The sequence below is a fragment of the Piliocolobus tephrosceles genome, chromosome 5, assembly GCF_002776525.5.
Source record: "Piliocolobus tephrosceles isolate RC106 chromosome 5, ASM277652v3, whole genome shotgun sequence".
NCBI classification, from domain to species: Eukaryota; Metazoa; Chordata; class Mammalia; order Primates; family Cercopithecidae; genus Piliocolobus; species Piliocolobus tephrosceles.
In genome coordinates this window covers 137,467,901-137,490,149 of record NC_045438.1, presented here as the reverse complement: position 1 = coordinate 137,490,149, position 22,249 = coordinate 137,467,901, and the positions used below count along the sequence as shown (strand labels likewise).

Here is a 22,249-nt window from a genome sequence, read left to right as displayed (position 1 = left end):
TTATTTGGTCCCTTAGTGCCCTCTGCCTTTGTCATTTATCTCTTTCCACCTCTCTTCATACATTCCTTTCTTCCTCTTCCCTTTCAGGATCCATCTCTGACTCTCTGCTCCTTTATAGATGTGGATAGTGGGTTTGTAAAACAAAAGTTGAAAAGTCAGATAGTTAAAAGGGGAAGTGAACTGGAAGCTACTCTAAACTTCCACAACCTTATTAACCGTGGCTGCTACCATTCTAAATACCTGCTTCTCCAGCGCACTTGGCTTCCTTGTTCCAGATTTCGTTTCTTCAACCTCACACCAGAGTGCCCTGGTTAGACTCGGCTCATCCGTTAGGCACAGTGCGGCAGTGCAGGGGAGCCTCCGTACTATAAAGCTACATGAGAATGTTTTAACTCCTCTAAAAGTTAGAAAAAAATGAAATTTTAGAGCCTAAGAAAATGTTTTAACTGTTAATTCAGCCTGGATTGTATTGTCTTTATACGAATTCAGTCACAAAATACATTTTCCATATTTTTATGGAGGAAGAGGCCCACACAAGCAAGAGTGCTCGGAGCTCATAAGTTAGAACGCAGCGCTGGTCATGGCTGATCCTGGCCTTCGTGTGGTTCTGCCACCTGTGTGCCTGTCCATCTTCCCCAAAATCTATGTGGTCTTCAACTATAGCAACTGTCATTCAATCACATGTTTGAGCACACAGTGAGCTAAGTTTTAAGGATTCAAAGATGAAAAGTCATGCTGTCTTTCCTGCAGAGGGTGATTAGACTAGTGATGGAAATAGTATGGGGTGCAGGAAAGCAGAAGGCCATTGCTGAGCAGGGCAGTGGACCCAGGAGAGGCTGAAACAATAGAAGTGTCTTGGTTTCAGCTGGGCCAGCAGGGTGACATCCTTCAGCAAAACTCAGCACCCAAGACAAGTACCAGATGAAAAGAAGGATTGCATATATTCCATATATATTTATGTTTGAACAAAGAGTCAAGGTTTATTGCAAGGATAAGGACGCTTTGTCCTTAACAGGATGGCCTGTTAAGACCATCCAGAGTGGTCATACTGGATAGGGAAGAAGGTGAGCTGGAAGAGGAACAGACAAACTTGGATGGCCAGATGTTGAGATGGAGGAGTTGGAGGTCATAACATGGTCAAAAACATGTTGATGAGAGGCCTTAGCTACAAAGTTGTTAACTTAAGCAGAAACCTCAAGGATGGATTTTAGGATTTTTTCAGGAAGTCCTAAAAGATAATTTCATTTCAGGGAGAAAAACAACAGACCACTGCAAAGAGCAGGGAACATGAAAGGATAATGTAGTTTGGTTTGATTGGCAGATAGTTGTGAAGGATGTTGGACTGTAAGGCTGTCGATATCCTCCTCACAGAACTTACCACAGTACATTGTAATCTGCTCCCTTACCTACCTGACTCTTCCACTGTTCAGTTTGTTCCTTAATGGTAGACCATGTCTGATTGGTGTTTCACACATCCCCTGCTATGTCTGACACTTGTGGATGCTCAGAAAGTGGGGAAGGAAGGAAAGATACAATGGTAAAAGGCTTACACATGTCTTGACAAGAATGTCCAGTTCGGCTCATTTGGCTGGAGTCATATTGCACAGCTGCCATTCTGCTCTGGCATCCTCAGACAAGCACACTGCCCATTAGAGGAAAAAAGGTTTAATTTACCTGAGTCCTTAAGTGAATATAAATGTTGAGTCAGAATGCTGTAGACATTTAGTAACCTCCTTCAAAGGAAAAAAAAGGTGGGAAAAGGTGGGGGGAATGACAGAAATCCAAAACCTAGTAGAGCTTCCACTTTTCATTTCAGAAGAAATCAGTTGCTCTCCTCTAAGGACCATTGCTATTAACAAAACAGAGACCTTAGAAGGAAGCTTTGCTTATTTATTATATATTTTGTAATGTTATTACCTTTCTTGTTATACTCTTATACCCTACAATTGTTAGCAGAAATTATTTTGATTTAATAAGATCCTGCATGCTTTTCCTTTTTAAAAAAAAAAAAAGACCTCTGTGTAGAGTGTCCTGTTCTGAGCCAGTCCTGAGAGGAAAGGAAGTGTAATCAATTTGTTATTAACTCATGAAAGAATTAAGTGAAAGATAAATCTTAGGAAGCAGAGGGAAGTAAAACTAATCTACGACTAAGAAAGCTAAATACTATGGTAACTCATTCATTCCTTCTCTTGTTCATTTACATTATTTAATCACAAGTTCATGATGTGCCAGGCACTCAGGAAATAGTAAAAATTGAACATGCGATATTCTGCCCTTGTGTAGTGCACACCAGAGTGGGAAAGAAAGCGCTCTTTTAACTAGACAACTACCAGCACAAAGAGGGGAGAAAGCAGGGGCTGGAAATGTCCACAGACTGTGCCAAAGAGGAAGCCCATAATAATTGAAAATCAGTTTCTTCCATCATTTTGTGTATTAAGGTTCTTTCTTCCCCTGTTCTCCACCTTCCTGCTTGTCATCTTCACTCATCAGCTGACCACGTCGCCTCTTATGGTGTAAACTTGTACCAGTCTTACGGTCCCTCTGGCCAGTACACCCATGAATTTGATGGAGACGAGCAGTTCTATGTTGACCTGGAGAGGAAGGAGACTGTCTGGCAGTTGCCTATGTTCAGCAAATTTACAAGTTTTGACCCACAGGGTGCACTGAGAAACTTGGCTGCGGCAAAATACAACTTGAACATCCTGATTAAACGCTCCAACTCTACCGCTGCTACCAATGGTATGTGTCCACCATTCTGCCTCACTTTACTCAATCTATCCCTTCATATCAAGTTTCATTACTTTCTTTCCAAGAGGTGTCCAGGTCTTCTTATGGCAATTGCTGAAATTTTATCATCTCCCATCTCTAAAATCACATATTCCCATGGAATACAAGGGTCTTTCCATTATGCATTCATTAAATCCTTCTAGGAGAGGTCTCATCAACCTCCTACTTTATTAAACATGCCCACAGAGAGAAGGGCACAGGAATAAAGCAGAAGCAAAGTGTCATTTCTCCCAAGCAGAAGGTGAATAAGACCTCTTTGACTATCAGGTGGTGAAATGCTGGTGGGAGGGCTCTTCCAGGATGTAATGCAGAAGCTCAGGGCAGAGCTATTCGCACTTCACATCAGGGTTGTTTCCTCACCACAGAGGTTCCTGAAGTCACAGTGTTTTCCAAGTCTCCCGTGATGCTCGGTCAGCCCAACACCCTCATCTGTCTTGTGGACAACATCTTTCCTCCTGTGGTGAACATCACATGGTTGAGCAATGGACACTCAGTCACAGAAGGTGTTTCTGAGACCAGCTTCCTCTCCAAGAGTGATCATTCCTTCTTGAAGATCAGTTACCTCACCTTCCTCCCTTCTGCTGATGAGATTTATGACTGCAGGGTGGAGCACTGGGGCCTGGACGAGCCTCTTCTGAAACACTGGGGTAAGGATGAGTTCCACCATTTTTTGATGCTTTCTTATCTGTCAGGTTCAGAACCTTCTGCCTTTTACTCCTATATCCCAAAACTTGTTTTCCACACTTCATTAGTTTCTTTTATCTTTTTTTTGAAATAATAAAGCAACAAAAGCAGAGATGTATTAAAAATGAAAGTACACTCCACAGGGTGGGAACAGGCCTGCCACTTCATGGGTTTCTAATGATAGACTTCACTCTCTTACTTAAGCCGGGGGCCTGGAGTCTTTGCAGAGCCAACCCTCCACCCCATCCCATCCCACACACATGCACATAAGCACACTCTGCATTCTCACCTCAATAATTTCACTTCCACAGAGCCGGAGATTCCAGCGCCCATGTCAGAGCTCACTGAGACTGTGGTCTGCGCCCTGGGGTTGTCTGTGGGCCTCGTAGGCATTGTGGTGGGCACTGTCTTAATCATCCAAGGCCTGCGTTCAGTTGGTGCTTCCAGACACCAAGGGCCCTTGTAAATCCCATCCTGGAAGGGAAGGTAAGCATTGAGATTTGTTAGAGCTGAAGCCTCAGTATGAGAGGAAGGGAAGTGGGAGGAGGCTGTGGACACGAATGGTTGAAAGTTGTAGGGGAATTGGGAAGTGGCATGATGATGACATAGGAGCGGCCGAGCACCCACCGATCTCATGTCTGTCCTGTTGCAGGTGCATCACCATCTACAGGAGCAGAAGACTGGACTTGCTACATGACCTAGCATTATTTTCTGACCCGATTTATCGTATCCCTTTTTTCCTCCAAATGTTTCTCCTCTCACCTGTTCTATGGGACTTAAATTGCTATATCTGCTCAGAGCTCACAAATTCCTTTGAATTCTTTCCCTGACTTCCTGATTTTTTCTTTTCTCAAGTGTTACCTACTAAGAGATGCCTGGGGTAAGCCACCCAGCTACCTAATTCCTCAGTAACCTCCATCTATAATCTCCATGGAAGCAACAAATTCCCTTTATGAGACCTATGTCAAATATTTCCAATTTTCATCCAGGTTTGACTGAAACTATGTGTAAGAATTGGGAGGCTCTTATGTTTCAAGCCAATTTAACCTCATTTCCCAGATCATTTGTCATGTCCAGTAATACAGAAGCAACCAAGTACATTATAGCCTGATAATATGTTGATTTCTTAGCTGACATTCATATTTCTTTCTTCCTTGTGTTCCCACCCTTGGCACTGCCACCCACCCCTCAATTAAGGCAACAATGAAATTAATAGATATCCTCTGCCTTTGGCTCAGAATTGTTACAGCAAAAATTTTAAAATCAAAAAGTAAGTCTGTACTAATTTCAATATGACTTTTGAAAGTATGACAGAGAAATAGGTTAGGATAAAGGAACTTTGAATCTCAAAAATATCAATAGTAAAAATTTATTCTCAAAACTTTAAATTTGTGAAGAATAATGACAGTAGAAACCTTCCTCTGCCCTCCTCATCTTGAGGGAATAAAAATTCCTTAGGCAGGAAAAGAAATGGAAGTCAGAAAAACATTAGAATAAGACGATAATGTGGGTATCTGAAAAGGAACAAATACTTATTCCTCACATAGGGTTAGTGACAATGGGGAAAGGAATAGGAGTAGAAGCCGCAGACATATCTAGGAGCCCTGAATAGAGGCGCAGTTTGCCTCACCTCCTGAATGAAGCTTTGCTAGATAACCATGTAGCTTTCCCTGTGCCACCCTGGCATGAAGGAGACAGTATAGTAGATATGGCTGCAGGATGTTTCTACTAAACATGCCGATAAAAAAACAATGCCAATATCTTCAGAAATCCTCAGCCCTTTCCCCTCACCCCTCCTGGCTAAGGAAAGCACTAGCTTATGAGAGAAACCCTAGGAGGAACAACACAGTTGAGACAGTGTAGCAGCAGCTGTGGGTACTGTGTCCTCCACTGGGTTGGCTGTCTCCTGGCAGAAGCTCTTGCAGAGGAAATGGGTCAGCAGTGACCTCATAGCTCTAAACAGCTATGAAATCTGTGAGGATATTTCTAACCATGCTACCTGCATCAGTGAGTTTAAATTTTAATTGGAGAAAAAAACCCAAAACATTAACGCAGTAATTAATACAGTATAGTTTGGTGCAAAGAACCCTAAAGCCAAATCCAGGACTCAGCACTTTGAAGCTAGTATTTTAAACTTTATAAATGGGTAAAGTATCTAACATTTCTGGCCTTATTTTTCTCATCTACAATGTAGGAATGATAATAATTTCCTCACAGAGTTATTGATGGAATTTGAATAATCTTGATATATAGTCAATGCCTTACATATAGTATATAAATACACAAGAAAACATTGTAGTTATATTTATAATTAATTTATTTAAAAGAATGGATCACGTTATATGAAAAGTACTTTTGTTTTTCTCAGTCCCTTAATGATTTAGGAGATACAAATGTAGAGCTATTTGAAAATTTCTTTTCATACGATCATTGGAGGGTATTTTTTCTCCAAAATGAGAGAGGCTGAGATCGATTGCTAAGAGAACTCTTAGGACGAGAAATTGTAGTATTTGATTTTGGTTTTCAATTTTCTAAGAAGGGATACATTCCCTCCTTACAGCCCATAAGTGTTTATTCAGGGTATTTCATATGCAACAGATGTTAATGCATGTTTACTTTGGCGAGGAGAAGAAAGTTTAAGGAGAAAATGATTTAAAATGCAGACTTAAATTTAAAAGGAATCAGTAAGCACAGGGAGTCGGAACCAGTGATGATCATGAAAATGTCCATCACAGAGCACAGAGGATTTTTAGGGCAAGGAAACGACTCTATTTGGTACCACAATGGTGAAAAATGTCATTATGCATTTGCCCAAATCCACAGAATGTACAACACCAAGAGTGAGACTTAATGTAAACTGTGGACTTTGGGTGACAATGATGTGCCAATGTAAGTTCATAAATTATAGCAAGTGTACCACTCTGGTGGGAAATGTTGCTAATGGGGGAGGCTATGCATGTGTGGGAGCAGAGCGTATCTGGCAGCAGTCCCTAGTCTTTTTTTGGCACCAGGGACCGGTTTTATGGAAGACAATTTTTCCACAGATAGCAGGGTGGAATGTGGGTATGATTTGGGGATGAAACTGTGAAACTGTTCCACCTCAGTTCAACATGCATGAGTTAGATTCTCAAAAGGAACATGCAACTTGGGTCTCTTGCATGCACAGTTAACAATAGGGTTCGTGCTCCTATGAGAATCTAATGCCACCACTGCTCTGGTGGAAAGCAGGGCTCAGTTGGTAATGCTGGCTCACCCACTGCGTGGCTGTTTCTAACAGACCACCAACTGGTACCGGTCCATGGCGGGGGGTTTGGGGACCTCTGGGGTATCTCTGTACCTTCTGCTCAGTTTTTCTGTGAACCTACAACTGCTTCAAAATAAAACCTATTTTTAAAAAGGAAAAGGTAACTAGTTATGATCCCAAATATATAAAATAAAAATTTTAGTATGAAAAACAGTCACATTAAAACACACAAATGTGCTAAGAAATTTATAGCAATAGGGTTTCAAATAAATTGCATATAAATCAATGATTCATGAGGCAAGAACCCAGTATTTTGGCGTTGTGTGCTTTTGTGTGCATGTGTGTGTGTGTAATGTAAGGGTTACACTGAATGGCATAATGATCAGAGTCATGCAGAAATCTACAGATGCTGCGCAACTCAGCCTTCTTCCTCAAGAAGTATTGTGGAAAGCTTTTAATAAAATGATAGTTGCATTTTATTAAAAGTATGTATTCAAAAAATGAGTATGTAATGTTAAAATAGCAGAATTAAAACTAATTCTAAAAAATAAGAGTAAATATTTCTTTTTATCAGCTAAAAAAATAGAGTCATTATTGACATTACTGTATATAGGGTTACCGATCCACCTGCATGATTTTAAATCATGCGATTCTTAAAACATTATTTGAGTTATTTGAATTATTTCAGATTACATACACAAAGTATGACTTCATTAATATTTAATATCACTCTGTTTAAAATTTACAAAATTAGGGGGACACAGAGGCTCGTGTCTGTGATCTTAGCACTTCAGAGGCCAATGGGGAAGGATTGCTTGAAGCCAGGAGTTCAACAGCTGCCTGGGCAACAAAGCAAGACTCCGTCTCCACAACATAAAAATAAATTAGTTGGCCCAGTGTGGTGGCTCCTGCCTGTAATCCCAGCACTTTGGGAGGCTGAGGCAGGTGGATCACCTGAGGTTGGGAGTTTGAGACCAGCCTGACCAACATGGAGAAACCCCATCTCTACTAAAAGTAAAAAATAAAAATAAAAATAAAAATTAGCTCTCAAAAATAAATAAATAAATAAATAAATAAGCTCATGGTGGCGCTCCTGTCCCAGCTACTCTGGAGGCTGATGTGACAGGAATGCTTGAGCCCAGGAGTTCAAGGCTTCAGTGGGCTAGGATTGTGCCACTGCGCTCACCCCAGCCTAGGCAACAGAGCAAGACCCCATCTCTAAAAATAAATAATAAATAATAAATAAAATTTACAAAATTCTAAAAATCACATGAAATATTTCAGGCTTGAAATATTTCAGGCTTGTACCATATACAAACTAGAGAGTTGAAGAATTAAACATTTTATTACAAATGAAACACTTCATGCACAGACTGGCATATAGTAAGTAGTCAATAGGTGTTAACAACTGGTGTTATTGTTATTTTCTGGAGTCCAACTAACAAATCCCATGATGAATGACACCATAGGGATGCAACCAACAAGATCCAGAATATGTGAACTTCTAGATAAACAACTCCATTTCTTCAGCAACAATTAAAAGAGAGAGAGAGTAGAAAAGCTATACATTTTTAAAAGGCTGAAGAAATATATGAACCAAATTTACATGAGGCAATCAGAAAAATTGACACTGACCGTATTAAGGTATTCCCTAATTTTAGTGTGGTAATGGCATTGCTGTTATGTTTCTAAAATGTCATTATGCTTTAGATTTTCATAATAAAATAATCATGAATGAAATATGATATCTGAAAGTATCTTCAAAACAACCCAGTGTGCAAGTATGATTAATTGGGTGAGTTTACAAAATTGCCCATGAATTGAGCATTGTTAAAGCTGGGCTGTTAAAACATGATATTTGGCCAGGCACAGTGGCTCACGCCTGTAATCCCAGCACTTTGGGAGGCCCAGGCAGGCGGATCGCCTGAGGTCAGGAGTTTGAGACCATCCTGGCCAACATGGTGAAACCCCTTCTTTACTAAAAATACAAAAAATTAGCTGGGCATGGTGGTGGGCGCCTATAATCCCAGCTACTTGGGAGGCTGAGGCAGGAGAATCGCTTGAACCTGGGAGGTGGAAGTTGCAGTGAGCTGAAATTGCTCCACTGCACTCCAGCCCGGGTGACAGAGTGAGACTACGTGCAAAGAGTAAAACTCCATCTCAAAAAAAAAAAACAAAAAACAAAAAAAAAAAACCTTTATGTAAGATGGTTCATGAATTAAAGCAGGGTTTTAGAAATTGGACTATCATTCAGTCACAAAAAGTCTTCAGACTAATCCCCAGGGAGTTCTGAAGCTGTAAGAGGCCTTTGAAGTTAGCCCAAATTAGGGAAGGGGTTTAGGACCTTTATACGGCTACACTGACCAGTCATTATAGGTGGGTTCTTCCTGGGAAGTGGAGTAAAATTCGATGAGGAAGCTTTCATCACCTAAGGGAATTCCGGGGGATGACTGACAGCTGAGGGCAGTCAGCCAGCAACATTCCCAGCAATGAGAGAATAAATCCTTCAGTCCCAAAGAGGGGAGTTTAGCTAGAACAGAATAGCAACCACAACAGAAATGGTGTCTAGTTCCTGGGAATACATATATATTCATGTGGAAGAAAACAAACAAGAGTGTGTGTGGGTGTGTGTGTGTGTGTGCGTGTGTGTGTGTTTTGAGATGGAGTCTCACTCTGTCACCCAGGCTGGAGTGCAATGGCGGGGTCTCGGCTCACTGCAACCTCTGCCTCCTGGGTTCAAGTGATTCTCCCACCTCAGCCTTCTGAGTAGCTGGGACTACAGGTGCGTGCCACCATGCCCGGTTAATTTTTGTATTTTTAGTAGACACAGAGTTTCACCATGTTGACCAGACTGGTTTTGAACTCCTGACTTTGTGATCCACCCTCCTTGGCCTCCCAAAGTGCTGGGATTACAGGCATGAGCCACTGCACCCGGAGCACCCGGCCCAAATAAATGTTTTTTAAAATTCATCATCTATTTAAAAATTTAAAATAGCACTACCACATGATCCAGCAATTCCACCCCTGGGTACATCGACAAAGAAAATGAAATCAGTGTATCAAAGAGCTATCTGCCCTCCAATGTTCATTGCAGCACTATTCACAATGGCCAAGAGATGGAATCAACCTAAGTGTCCATCAGCAGATGAGTGGAAAAAGAAACTGTGCTCTATACATGCAATGGAATACTATGTAGCCTTGTAAAAGAAGGAAATCTTTTACATTATTTACAACATGGATGAACCTGGGGGACATTATGTTAAGTGAAATAAGCCAGGCACAGAAAGACAAATACCGCATGACCTCACTGACATGTGGAATCTAAAAAAGTCAAAATCATGGCAAGTGGGGGAGTGGGGGTAGTAGGGAGGGGGACAAGGAGGAATGAGAAGATGTTGGTCAAAAGGTACAAAGAAGGGCATGGTGTGGTGGCTCATGCCTGTAATCCCACCACTTTGGGCGGCTGAGGTAGGTGGATTCGTTGAGCCCAGGAGTTCAAGACCAGCTGGGCAGCATGGTGAAACCCTGTCTTAACAAAAAATACAAAAATTAGCCAGGCATGATGGCACATGCCAGTAGTCCCAGCTACTCCAGAGACTGAGGTGGGAGGATGGATTGAGCCTGAGAAGTCAAGGTAGCAGTGAGCTGTGATCACACTACTGCACTCCAGCCAGAACTAGACCCTGTCTCAGAAAAAAAGTGCAAAGTTTCAGTTAGGCGGAAGAATAAGTACTGGAGATCAATTGTACAGCATGGTGACTACGGTTCATAATAATGTATAGTCGTCCCTCGGCATCCATGAGGAATTGGTTCCAGGACCCACCCTGTATACCAAAATCTGAGAATGCCCAAGTCTCTTCTTTAAAAATGGCTTAGTTTTTGCATATAACCTAAGCCTAACCTCCCATATACTTTAAATCATCTCTAGATTACTTATAATACCCAGTGCAATGTAAATGCTATGTAAATGGTTGTTACACTGTATTATTTTTGAATTGGAATTATTTTTATTGTTATATTTCATTTTTTTCTAAATATTTTCAATCCACAGTTGAATGAATCAGAGGATGTGGAACCCACAGATACAGAGGGCCAACGGTATTGTATATTTGAAAATTGCTAAGAGAGTAGACTGTAAATATTCATACCACAAAAAAAAATGTGAAGTGATGGATATGTTAATTAGCCTGGTTTAAAACATGTATCAAAAAGTCATTTAGTACCCTGTAAATACAGGTATTTGTCAATTAAAAATAATTAATGAATTTAAAATTCTTTTGAAGTGTAACATTCTTATCTTTTTGTTGTTCAAATAAAGTTTTCTGTTTTTTAATTTTTTTAACTTGTTTAAAAAATCATCTCTTAACTTCCATTAACTCAATTGGTTCACCCTTTTAACTTAAGGACTCTCTTCCTTAAGTTAAACATTTCATGGGCCAGGTGTGGTGGCTCACGCCTGTAATCCCAGCACTTTGGGAGGCTGAGGCAGGAGGATCACGAGGTCAGGAGATGGAGACCATCCTGGCTAACATGGTGAACACCTGGCCAACACCGTCTCTACTAAAAAATATAAAAAATCAGCCGGGCATAGTGGCGAGCCCCTGTAGTCCCAGCTACTCAGGAGGCTGAGGCAGGAGAATGGCGTGAACCTGGGAGGCGGAGCTTGCAGTGAGCCAAGATCATGCCACTGCACTCCAGCCTGGGCAACAGATCGAGATTGTCTCAAAAAAAAAAAAAAAAAAAACCAACAACAACAACAAAAAAGACATTTCATGATAATAAGGAAAGGCAAGGTTATGTTGTAATATCTTAACCCACAGTAAAAAGTAGATCTCAGTGGCTTAACTCAATAAGGAGACTTAATTTCACAGTTATTCAAGTGACTCAGGTTATGGAGTTTCCAGCATCTCATACACCATCAGGCACCGACTTGCAAGTTCCATTGGCTACTGTTAGGCAAATGACCCTAACCTAACAGCAGAAAAGACTGGGAAATGTACAGGAGCTTTGGAATATTGGCGAGGACCACTGTCTCCAAAAGATATACTGTTAATATCCGTAAGGTAAGGAAAAATGTTCAAGACTGGTAGGTTGTTCTCTAGAATACCTACATACTTTCCTCCAAGTTATATGCTGTCTAAGACTCAGTTCTTCGAGTTAGCAAGCTTATTTTTACAGGATGTACTTGTCCTTTTAATTAAATTATCCATGAAATATTATACTATCCAATGACATCTGGGTGCAAAAAAAAAAAATAGTTGTTTCTATGAAACTGTTAATGGAAGAAAGAGAAGAAGATTTTGACCCTCTCATTAATAAAGACTCTTCCAGTGTGTGCTCAGTGTGACAATGCTGAACTGTAAGAATGTCCTAGAATATGATCTACCACCCATCCTGATTATAGGGCTTATGCTTCAACTAGAAAAATCAGATCTTGATGTCTACCTAAACTTTGAGTCTGGTGCAATCCCCAGCCCTGCCTCTTCCCTTTGCAGGGTCAAAAGCCGGGAGCTACACACAGAGACTGAGAACACTGTGGACAACCCAGCACATGCCTTCCCCATTTCCCCAAAAGCGTCACACCCTTTTGATCCCTATGGTAAATGACAATGCACACTCTGAGGAAGAGGACAAAATTGGCACAAAAATTTTGATTCCCTTCAGCATTTTGCTTGGGGAAAATTCAGACCATAACCCCGGGGAACAGAATCTCAAGTGTCGGGGCCACTTTGTGTGCCAGTGTCCCTGTCTGAGGACCTGCATGACAGCCTGGAGTACAGGAGATGAAGGTCCCAAGGAGACCCAGTTCTCCATTCTGACCTCATCCATAAGAAGGAAGAGCCTGCCAAAGACTCTTCAAGCCCAGTGTGTGGTTGAGGGAGAAAGGAAGATGGGATGTCTGCTTTCAGGGTCATGGCCTTCCATAGCCTCGCAGAAGCTCCCAGACTCTGTCTTCATGACCAAACTCAGATACTGAGATGTAGACCAGCTTCAGGGCTGGGCCCACATCAAAGGGACCACAGTGTGTAGTGACCTCCCTCATAACCGGGAAGAGAGTGTCATCAGGAATCAACGGGTTACTGTGTCAATGACAAAGGGAGCTCAGACAAGGAGTGGAATGACTGTGAACAGGTATTCCCAACGAGTGACTCTAGAACCAGAGGGAGCTCTGCCATTTGTCCTGTGGGCTCCACGAGAAACAAACTGCCCCTTACACCCCTACACTGTGAGGAGGCTCTGGAGGCTGAGGTGCTCCACATGGCTGGTGTAGACATCTGCACACTGGAAGTCACTTCCAGCACCACAAGAATCTGGAAAATCCAGTCTTCCTTCTTAATAAGAGGGATGAGCACACTGGCTGTCAGCCTCCCATGCACAGGATGGTGTGTGTGAGAGGTGTGCATGTTACCCAGGCTTGGCCAATCAGAATCTTTCCTAAAGTTGTTAAAACTCTGGTAGACATTCTAGGAACATATATAATGGAGACAGACAGACAGACACACACACACACACACACACACATACACACAGAGCAAGACAGAGAGATGAGATAAGATGTGAAGTGATAAGGAAGAGAAATACAGAAAAATAGATGCAAAAAGAAACATGGAGATAGAAAAAATGCAGATAAATAGTGACAATGGATTAGAAAAATAGAAAGAAAGGCAACAATGTAGTGAAAGACACAACAAGGGGGCAGAGACAAAGATGCAGAGAGACACATAGAAAGAACTATACAGGGACAAAGGGGCACAGAAAAAGAGAGACAGATTCACAGATAGAGATAAAACAGAAAGAGAGAGGTGAAGATCTCATTGTGTATCTGGAACTAGTCACTTCTGAAATCAACTTGACTCTAGGCTTCCTTTGTACCATGAACAAAATATATTTGGGTTTCTATCATTTAGAATCAAAAAATAGTACTCTTAATTGCTGGTTATGCTTTCTTAAAAGTAAAAATTATTATTGATTGATGTGACTTGCCAGAATGTTTGAAACACCAGTGACCCAGGGTCACTATATCTGTCCCCAAACAATTCTACCATGCTTACTTACACAGCACTCACTAAACCAGAAGAGAGGCTGGGATATTCTCAGGCCACTGCACTGAACATCAATCTGAAAGAACCATGAATGATGTGACAACTGAGTTGATTTTCTACCTCCTCTGCCCACCCTGACTTTGCACCCCAAATTCTTTCAGTGTCTTTTCAAGGTACAACCCTCCTGGCCACAGGTTGGCTGGGTCACCTCAAGGTATGTTCCTTCATTCTGCAGTGATTTCCTGCCTCTGCTCAATTAAGGAAGTTCAGAATACAGATAACTTAGGATCATGTTTAATTATGTAAGAAAGCTCTAAAGTCAGGTAACAGTTTTCATGTGCTTGTCTTGAGCAGTCTGAGGACAGAATAGAAACAGAAACCCCTTGGGACCTGAGTAGACGCAGCTGGCCATACACAGGCAGAGGCTCTGGGTCAGTGCAGGAAGCAGGGTCACAGCCAGCGCCTTGCGGTGGGGATGAAAGGAGATGACCTGGTGGCTGCGTGACAGCCACTGTAGAACTCTGATCTCAGGGGGACAGGCTGACACAAGCAGCTGGGAATTCTGGGCAGGGACAAGCAGGCATTACAGAAGAGTAATAACCAATCCCAGTTAAAATAGTCTCAGGAGTCAGTGCAGGAGCCCTGGAAAGGAGAGAAGAGGGATGATCAGCACAGGGCACGCTGGTGGGCCTGCTATCTCCCCCGCCCCTCAGGGGCCCCCTGCAGCTTCAGACAGAGAAATCTGAGGTCCAGGGTGTATCATCTTCACCTCCCCCAAGATCTGTGCAAAGGTGAAATCAGCTCACGAGGACACAGAACTTCAGCTTGATGCAGAGGGAGGTGGGGGAACAGCTGTTACTCTTCTGGGGAATATGAAGGGTTCGATCTTTTTAGGAAATTGGATGATACTTCATCCCTACCACTAGCAGCCTCTACCAGTCACTGGAAAATGCCTACAGGCAGTAGCCACCAAAATATGGCACAAAGTGGGCATCATCCTAGTGCCTAACATTTAACCTGTGGTTCTGGCTCCACATTTCACAAGAATATGTCACCAAAGTTAAGGCTTGGTTCTAGGGAACAACCTCTGGAGATTCCCAGGAACTGGCAAACTTTGCCCCTAAGTCTTCATTCTCATAGCAGCAAATATACCATAAACAGAGACCATTATGATCAGGTACACTCAGCTCATGCTCTTCCCTCTTACACCTGCACCCTCCCCACACTGGATCATGGCTGAAATATTAACTGCTGGTGGAGGCCCTTGAGGTCTTACAAAAGGAAGTTATGCAGAGAAAGGTCTCATTACACAAACAGCCACTTTCTCAACCCAAAGAAAATGACATATGTGACTTAATTAGAGTTATATTCTCTTCCCACCCATGTTCTTCAAGGCCTTAAGCACCCTAATTGAAAATCCCCTAAAACAAAGGAAATTGTCACTAGAAGGCAAGGAGGCCGAGGCTCTGACCCTCTTCAGGGAGGAAGCTTTTTAGGAAGGAGCCAGTGAGACAATGATGAACGGTAAGGACGTCTTGGAATAAACTCTATCAGTCAGCTCTGTGATAGGGCTACTTTTCAACCAGTAAAATCAGATTCCAATGCCTCCTCCAATCTTGTCCTGTCTCCTCCCACCTCCAGCTCAGCCTTCTTCCTCTCAGGGTCACGAGGAAAGAGCTACATCTAGAGACAGGTCCTCTCTGAACAGAGGGTCTGGGTCACAGCCCATCTTCCCCTTTTCCCCTGGGGTTCCTCACCTTTCTGACTCCTGTGATGGATGATAAGGCCCAGCCCGAGGAAGATCAATCCCAGCACAAAGCCTCCAACACCACTCAGCATCTTGCTCTGGGCAGATTCAGACTGAGCCCCTAAGAAATACAGCCTGAGTGTCAGTGTTTGTCCCCACACCCCATAGCATCCCTGCTGAGGAGCTGAAGTCCAGTCTGAGGTGCAGGAGGTGAAGGCGTCAAAAGAACCTAGTTCTCCATTCAGACCACCCCAAAGGGAGGGAAAGGCCAGGCAATAGGTCCTTGGATACAGTGAGTAGGTGAGAGAGTGGCGAAGCAGAGCTCCACTCCTCAGGAACTTATCCATAACCTTAAACCCTAAGATCCCAGTCACCAGCCCTAATAATCCGTCCCTCTGAGCTATCAGGACTGGGATCCAGAGCAACAGTATGTAGAGTAATTTCCCTAGCATCTGGAAGGGTGATGAGATCAGGATTCTTCTGATGCACTTGCCACGGAGCTAGAGGTGCTCTAGTCTCCTGTGATTCCCAGCTCAGTAGTGATAGCAGGGATAAGAGATGGGAAGGGATGGGTCAGAAGGAGCTCTTTGTCTTGTGGGGCCCATAGTAATAGAACCTCAATATCCCCTTACGCCACTCCACAGTGATGGGGCTCTGGAGGCTGGGGTGCTCCACGTGGCAAGTGTAGACATCTCCACGCTGGGGAGTCATTTCCAGCATCACCAGGATCTGGAAGGTCCAGTCGCCGTTCCTAATAAGGGGGGTGGACACAATGCCGGCTGTCTCCTCCTGGTCATTCCGAAACCACCGGACTTTGATCTGGCCTGGATAGAAATCTGTCACCGAGCAGACCAGCAGGTTGTGGTGGTTGAGGGCCTCTGTCCTGGATGGGGAGATGGTCACTGTGGGCTCCACTGAGGGCAGTAACAGACAGGAAAAGACATAGGAGTGAGATGTGAGATCACACAGCATGTCTGCCATGGGGAAGGGTCCCTCCTTGGAACCAGAGTGGAAAGACACCTGCAGTCCAAGTCTTGGATTAAGATTCGTTCAACAAATATAAATATGACAATCACTGAGAATCCAAAGATAAACAACAGACCCTGGTTCCTGCCTTTATAGAATGTGCAATCTAGTAACAGACACCAAAAAACAAAAAGAACATTATTTTAAAGGTTTGTAATATTTGAAAAAAAAGTAGGCAGGTCTTCAAAACAAATAACACTGATCAAACATCATGTTTGCCCATAACTCAATTCCTTTATCTTCTCAGATTGCTGCTCATAGTAAAAAAAATTACACACCTTTCCCTACCTCTTCACACATCTCATCCTTTACCTTTCAGGCCACTTTATTGCATTTCCTTTATTCTCTTAGTGTGAAACTATAGTACATATTTAATGTATTGTTCTCTCATTTTCTTCTTTTCCTTTATTTTTAACACACAAGTGAGTTTAATTACTAGCTGTCTACCCTACTCCATTCCCTTGCTATTGAGAATTACTGTCTTGTCCTGAAATCAGACATTATCATGTATGTTCTCCATAGAAAATATTCTGAGATCCTTGAAGAGGTCTGCCTAGGTTAATAAGCCTGTAATGTGAACATATAAATATAGTTGAGATTTACTGAGGTCAGCTGGTTGCACCCCAATTAAATGGCACTCATGAGCCATCATCTGGAAGGAATAACGGTTTCTGCTTGGGCTTGAACTTTTCTTTGGTTCTTCTTCCTGGAGTCCCACTGAAATCAGTCAGCTATGTGGCCTTATAAGATTTGTTCATCTTACCCAGATTGGGGGTAAAAACAGAGGGCACAAATTTGTGAGAAAAGATGTTAAAATAAATTTTATGGAAATATAACTGAAATAGCAAAAATATAAGTACTTGCTGGCACTAGGATGTGAGTCAAAAGAAGGCAAGGGAGTATAAAGTAAACTAAAAGTTTTGTGAATCTGCATAGATAACACTGGAGTCAGACTAGGGATTGATTAATCATAAATTTTCAATGCCTTGAAAGTATCATTTTGTCCCATTAACATGGAGATCAAACAGGAATAGACTCATTGCTACTTCTGGTCAAAACTGGCTTTAACAAGGCTTTATGTCCGTTTGACCTACAGATGTGTAGTGAAGAACATAAAGAGTGTTGTGTACTTTGGGAGCTTAAGGTCTTGGTAAGTAATTGTGGGCTGATTACTTAAAGTGCTTATCATGTACTAATATTAGGATACATAAAGTGGTGATGCTAATCTCTAACACACAAGTAACTGTGAGGTTAAATGACATAACATATATGATATTTGATAAGGCCACTGTCTAGAAATAAGTGCTCACTAAATGGGTAAATTGACTTTCAGAATGTTTATTCCTGAAGTGGATAGTGATGTGGGGAGGGGAGAACCTAGGCCAAAAGCAACCTGAAACTATTTTTATCCAATAATTTAGTGGCTTCAATCTATTTATTCCAAAACTTCTGCTCTTTGCATTGTGCCATTTGTTTAGCTTTTCTAAAAAATTAAAACTTCCTTACAAACATCACTCAAGTATTGTTTTTATTTTTAGCAAACACTTTTTTCCTCAGACTTTTTATTCACAAACTATTAAGATTCAAGTCAATAAGAGTTTACTTTAAAGAATTAAGCAAAATGATAGAAAATAATTAATAAAAGTCAATTTTTAAGGTTCTGTTTACCTCTGGTTTTTCTTGAACCTAAGTGGACTGGCAGCTGAGTACATTTATTCATTAATTTAACAGAAGATCATTGAGCTCATAACACACGCCAGTCGATGTGTCAGGTACCAGGCATCCAATGATTAAAACAGCCTCACCTCAAAGAGCTCCGCCATGAATGATAACCATTTAAGAAAACAGAATTACGATAAATAACAATTTAAAGCCAAAAGTCAAAATACCTTATTTCACAACTGTAATTGCTGGATGCCCTGCGCGCGGTTGTGGAGCAGCCCTAACTCCACCAGGCCAAGCCTGAAGCTTCCCGCCGCATGAGCTGCGCACGTGGGCCTTACTGGGTGGGGCAGTGCTAGCCCGGCGGGCGGGCAGGGAAAGAGGGCAGAAACTGGGGACAAGAGAACTGCTTAGCCAAGGTAAGGCACGAAGAGGCAAACGCATAAGGCACGAGGCAAGAACGTGCAGAGCAGAGGATGAGGCCCACGGATGTGGAGGCTGGGGCCAAACTAGGCAGCTTGACCAACTCTGCCTGTCCCCCTGCTCTGCCCTGAGTACCTGCCCCTCCGATGCACCAGCCCCCAGCATCCCCACTGCCGCCTCCTGTTCCCTGGGGTGGAACGAACAAGGCTTAGGTTCCAGACGCCGCGTCCCCTTCATCCCTCCCGGCGCAGAGACTGGGGCCCCTGCCGAGGGTGGGTCTCGCAGAGGGGCGAGGACGCTCACCTCGCCGCTGCAAGGTCGTGCGGAGCTCCGACTGGTAGTTGTGTATGCACACCGTGTCCAACTCCGCCCGGGTCCTCTCCAGGATGTCCTTCTGGCTGTTCCAGTACTCGGCGTCAGGCCGCCCCAGCGGCGTCACCGCCCGGTACTCCCCCACGTCGCTGTCGAAGCGCACGTACTCCTCTCGATTATAGATGTGTCTGGTCACACTCCGCACGCGCTCCGTCCCGTTGGTGAAGTAGCATAGGCCCTTAAACTGGAACACGAAATCCTCTGCGGGGAATCACCTGCCGGTCAGTCAGGCCCCAACCCGGCCCCAGCTCAGCCGCCCACGCAGCCGCCGCCCTGACCAGCCTGGAGCTGTGGAACCTACCGCGCGACCTCCAGTTCCCGCCGGCCTGTGCCTGGCGTTCCAGACCTGGGATCCTCCTGGCGACTCTGCTCAGCCCTGCCCGCCCTCTCTAGGGCCTTTGGGAATCCGCCTTCCTACAGCCAGGAAAGGGAGGAAAGCCCTGTCCCTGCCTGAGCCTGTGAACCCAGCGAAGAGGCAGTCGGGCTGATTTTACGTGGACCTCTGCACTTAGAGGGATCAGGACGCTCTTGCATGAAATCCCATTTTCCACTGAGGTCCTGAAAACCTCAGAGATAAAGTTATCCACATAAACCTGAGAGTTCAAAGGAATGACGAGACAGGTCCAGGAATTAAGCCTGTCCTCGTTCTGATACGCGTATTATCTTGGTCCCTGGGTAAAATACCTACCTTCCCATGCCTGGATTTACCCTCCCAAGTTCCGTTGAGGTTCACTCCCTTCTATGTTGGAAAAGACCTATGCCTCTGAGTCCTAGATAGAAACGTTTATTCATGGAAAGAGCACAAGCTTTTGAATTTATTAAACTAGATTCCAATTAAACTGTGGCAGTCACCAGCTCGGGCAGGATATATAACAGAATATCCATATCACAAGTATAATTGTGTGGAAGAAAATCATGATATCTACACACAGGATGTTAGAAGGAGTGAGAGAGAATTTATGTAAAGTATTGTTCTGTGTCTGAAATGAGTGGTTTCACAATATGTGTTATTTCCCTTCTTTACATCCTCCTTTCTACTAAATTCAGTTCACCATCAGCTCGGGTCTCTGAATCCCACTCAAGTCACCATTTGCCCATAAATCAGTGAAACCTGAAGACTCCCTGTCTGTGGTCAGCCAGGCAGCTTCCCTCAGTACCAAGATTTTGCCTCCACAAACGCTCCAGTCAGTCAGGAATACAGACTACTTCTCCTCAAATACGGAGACTACAGACACCATTGCTGCCTTACATTTTCCAGGGCAGGATCTCATAATATTTAGGCCAGGCGAAGTCTTGGGGCACGCCGAAATGACAAATCCTACTGTGTCTTTGGAGAAATTCATATCTTCAAAAACAACCCCATGCTCACTTTGTCCTATCACTGGTAGTAAATGTACACTTTGCCTCCTCTTTCCTCTCCTCTCTCCTCCTCTTCCAGGCTTAAGCCTATAGGATGGGGAATGGATTGTCCTCACCTCATCACTAAAAGATAAATGGGAATGCAGCATAGCCCTCTTTCCCAAAAGGGAGGAAATGCTGATGAAAGATTGTGTCCGAGATCATAGAGATCACTATCTCCCATAACCCAACCCAAGGAGAGCCTGTTCCCAGAGCGGCGGCTCTGGACTTACCCGGAGAGTCTCTGCCCTCAGCCACTGGGGTGCTCAGCATCGCCAGCATTAAGGTCACAGTTGCTGCCCGAAGGCCGCCGGGGATCCGCAAAGCCTTCTTCCAAGACATAATTGAGACGAAGGGAAAAGTAGTGGTAGTCAACACAGCTCGAACCTGATGGATCTGAGGTACCTGGCAGAAAGAATAAAAACCTGTGGATGTTTCCGTGCGTGGTAGGATTGGATGGTCCCTTGGAAAAAGGACCAATCAGCACTGGAGTTGAAGGGCCTCATCTGTCTCTGGGCAGACATTTTTTGTGTGAAGGTTCTCAATCCAGTGCCTGGCACTGTGACGTCCTCAAATTGCACTGGATGAACATTTGAGGTGAAAATTTCCTCTCAATTATAGAAGAGCTGAAGAATGAATGCCTCAGGGATTTTGAGAGGCAAAAGAAAAATGCGATTCAACAGTAAACAGCTCCGTAATATTGATCAAAAACCAGTTATTATACTTGGGATTTTTAATAAAGCAAATTAAGTAGGGATCATATTTCAGGGGAGAGAAAATTGCTGTAATAGAAATTTTTACTGCTGTTGTCTTAGACACGCTGAGGAGCCTTAAGTTTTGGTGAGAAGAGCAAAGTTCTTAGAAGCAAATAATGGTGAGTTGCAGTTCCTTCGCTAATGTGCTTTAGGAGAGTCAGCAAATTACTGAATTTATTTTCGCCCCAGGCTTCTCTTTGTAAAATATGGGTCATGTTTCATGCATGTTACATCAAGATCTTCACATACACAAGGTTAAGATTAATTTGTCTTGTTTAATATTACAAAAGGCTCCTCAATTGTTATGTGTAACTATCAGGTTAATATGTGAAACAAGAAAACAAGCCAAAAAAAAAAAAAAAAAAATTGACACCCACCCCTGCTGGTACATGATTCTTCATTATGCAAGAATATATTGTATTTATGCTCCTTGAGTGAAAGTATTTGAAAAATCAATTAAGTTGACATTTCTCTTTTAAGTTCTTCAGCTGTTTAAATCCTCCCTGAACCATGAAATAGGTGCATCTGATATCAGCAAAGGCACAATACGCAAACCTTTATAGTATTCAGACATAGTCATGTTTATTTTTGAAGAGACAGAGCAAAAGCTGTAGAGAAGCATTTCTTAGGTCCTGAATAGTATTAACGATGGAGAAAGTGTTTAGACTCACAGATTCTACTGTGCCAGCCCTAAACATCAAATCCCAAGTGGCAGAAATATCAATGTGTTTTTTTCAATTCTATTTTTTTTTTTAGTTAACAGTTCCTTATGGACATGTCCACATCATGTGTTTTTATAAATAAACTTGTAACTTATCAGGCTCCTCTTGCCAGTGACTAGGGACAGTACTAATTGTTATAAAGCAATTAGAACAATGTCTGGCAAACATGACCTCTGACCTCAACCAAGACAGTAAATATCTCCATCTCTCTTCTTCTCTCCCTTTCTCTCTTTCTCTTTCCAAAATTTTAGGTTCTGCTTTTAAAGTGGAGAATACAATCTAAAATCACAATATAAGTTTGCCAGGTAAAAAGAAGAGGAAAGAAGCAACAGCAAGAGGTTTGCAATAGTCACACATAAAAGTATTGAGCCACTCCAATGTTCTGT

The 22,249-nt window shown here is 42.9% G+C and overlaps 2 protein-coding genes across 3 annotated transcripts in view; one reads left to right on the top strand and one right to left on the bottom strand.

Moving 5' to 3' along the window:
• LOC111535152 (HLA class II histocompatibility antigen, DQ alpha 2 chain) overlaps positions 1-6,869 on the top strand; it is an 8,409-nt gene extending 1,540 nt beyond the window's left edge. The window contains exons 2-5 of the mRNA XM_023201563.3: positions 2,491-2,739; positions 3,153-3,434; positions 3,783-3,957; positions 4,124-6,869. Of these exons, the coding sequence (XP_023057331.1) occupies positions 2,491-2,739; positions 3,153-3,434; positions 3,783-3,937 (686 nt within the window). The 3' untranslated portion in view covers positions 3,938-3,957; positions 4,124-6,869. The remainder of the gene's footprint in view (positions 1-2,490; positions 2,740-3,152; positions 3,435-3,782; positions 3,958-4,123) is intronic.
• A 7,161-nt stretch (positions 6,870-14,030) lies between these two features.
• Positions 14,031-20,810, bottom strand: LOC111535151 (HLA class II histocompatibility antigen, DQ beta 1 chain). 2 transcript variants are annotated; one of them, XM_026450874.1, is made up of 5 exons: positions 20,620-20,810; positions 18,920-19,189; positions 16,138-16,419; positions 15,516-15,626; positions 14,031-14,400 (listed from the first exon to the last, which is right to left on the bottom strand). In XM_026450874.1, exons 1-5 carry the CDS (start codon positions 20,726-20,728, stop codon positions 14,387-14,389), a joined length of 786 nt encoding a protein of 261 aa, XP_026306659.1. In that variant the 5' UTR covers positions 20,729-20,810; the 3' UTR covers positions 14,031-14,386. The 2 variants fall into 2 exon arrangements, with proteins under 2 accessions (XP_026306659.1, XP_026306658.1); XM_026450873.1 differs by lacking the exon at positions 14,031-14,400 and having other exon boundaries at positions 15,133-15,626.
• Positions 20,811-22,249: the final 1,439 nt, after the last annotated feature.

Excerpts from the sequence above, each read along its gene's own strand:
- LOC111535151 (XM_026450873.1), bottom strand. The coding sequence starts at position 20,728 with ATGTCTTGGAAGAAGGCTTTGCGGATCCCCGGCGGCCTTCGGGCAGCA. Across the intron at positions 19,190-20,619 it reads TGAGGGCAGAGACTCTCCGG|AGGATTTCGTGTTCCAGTTT; the intron begins GTAAGTCCAGAG and ends GATTCCCCGCAG. Across the intron at positions 15,627-16,137 it reads CCCCATCACTGTGGAGTGGC|GGGCTCAGTCTGAATCTGCC; the intron begins GTAAGGGGATAT and ends TGTATTTCTTAG.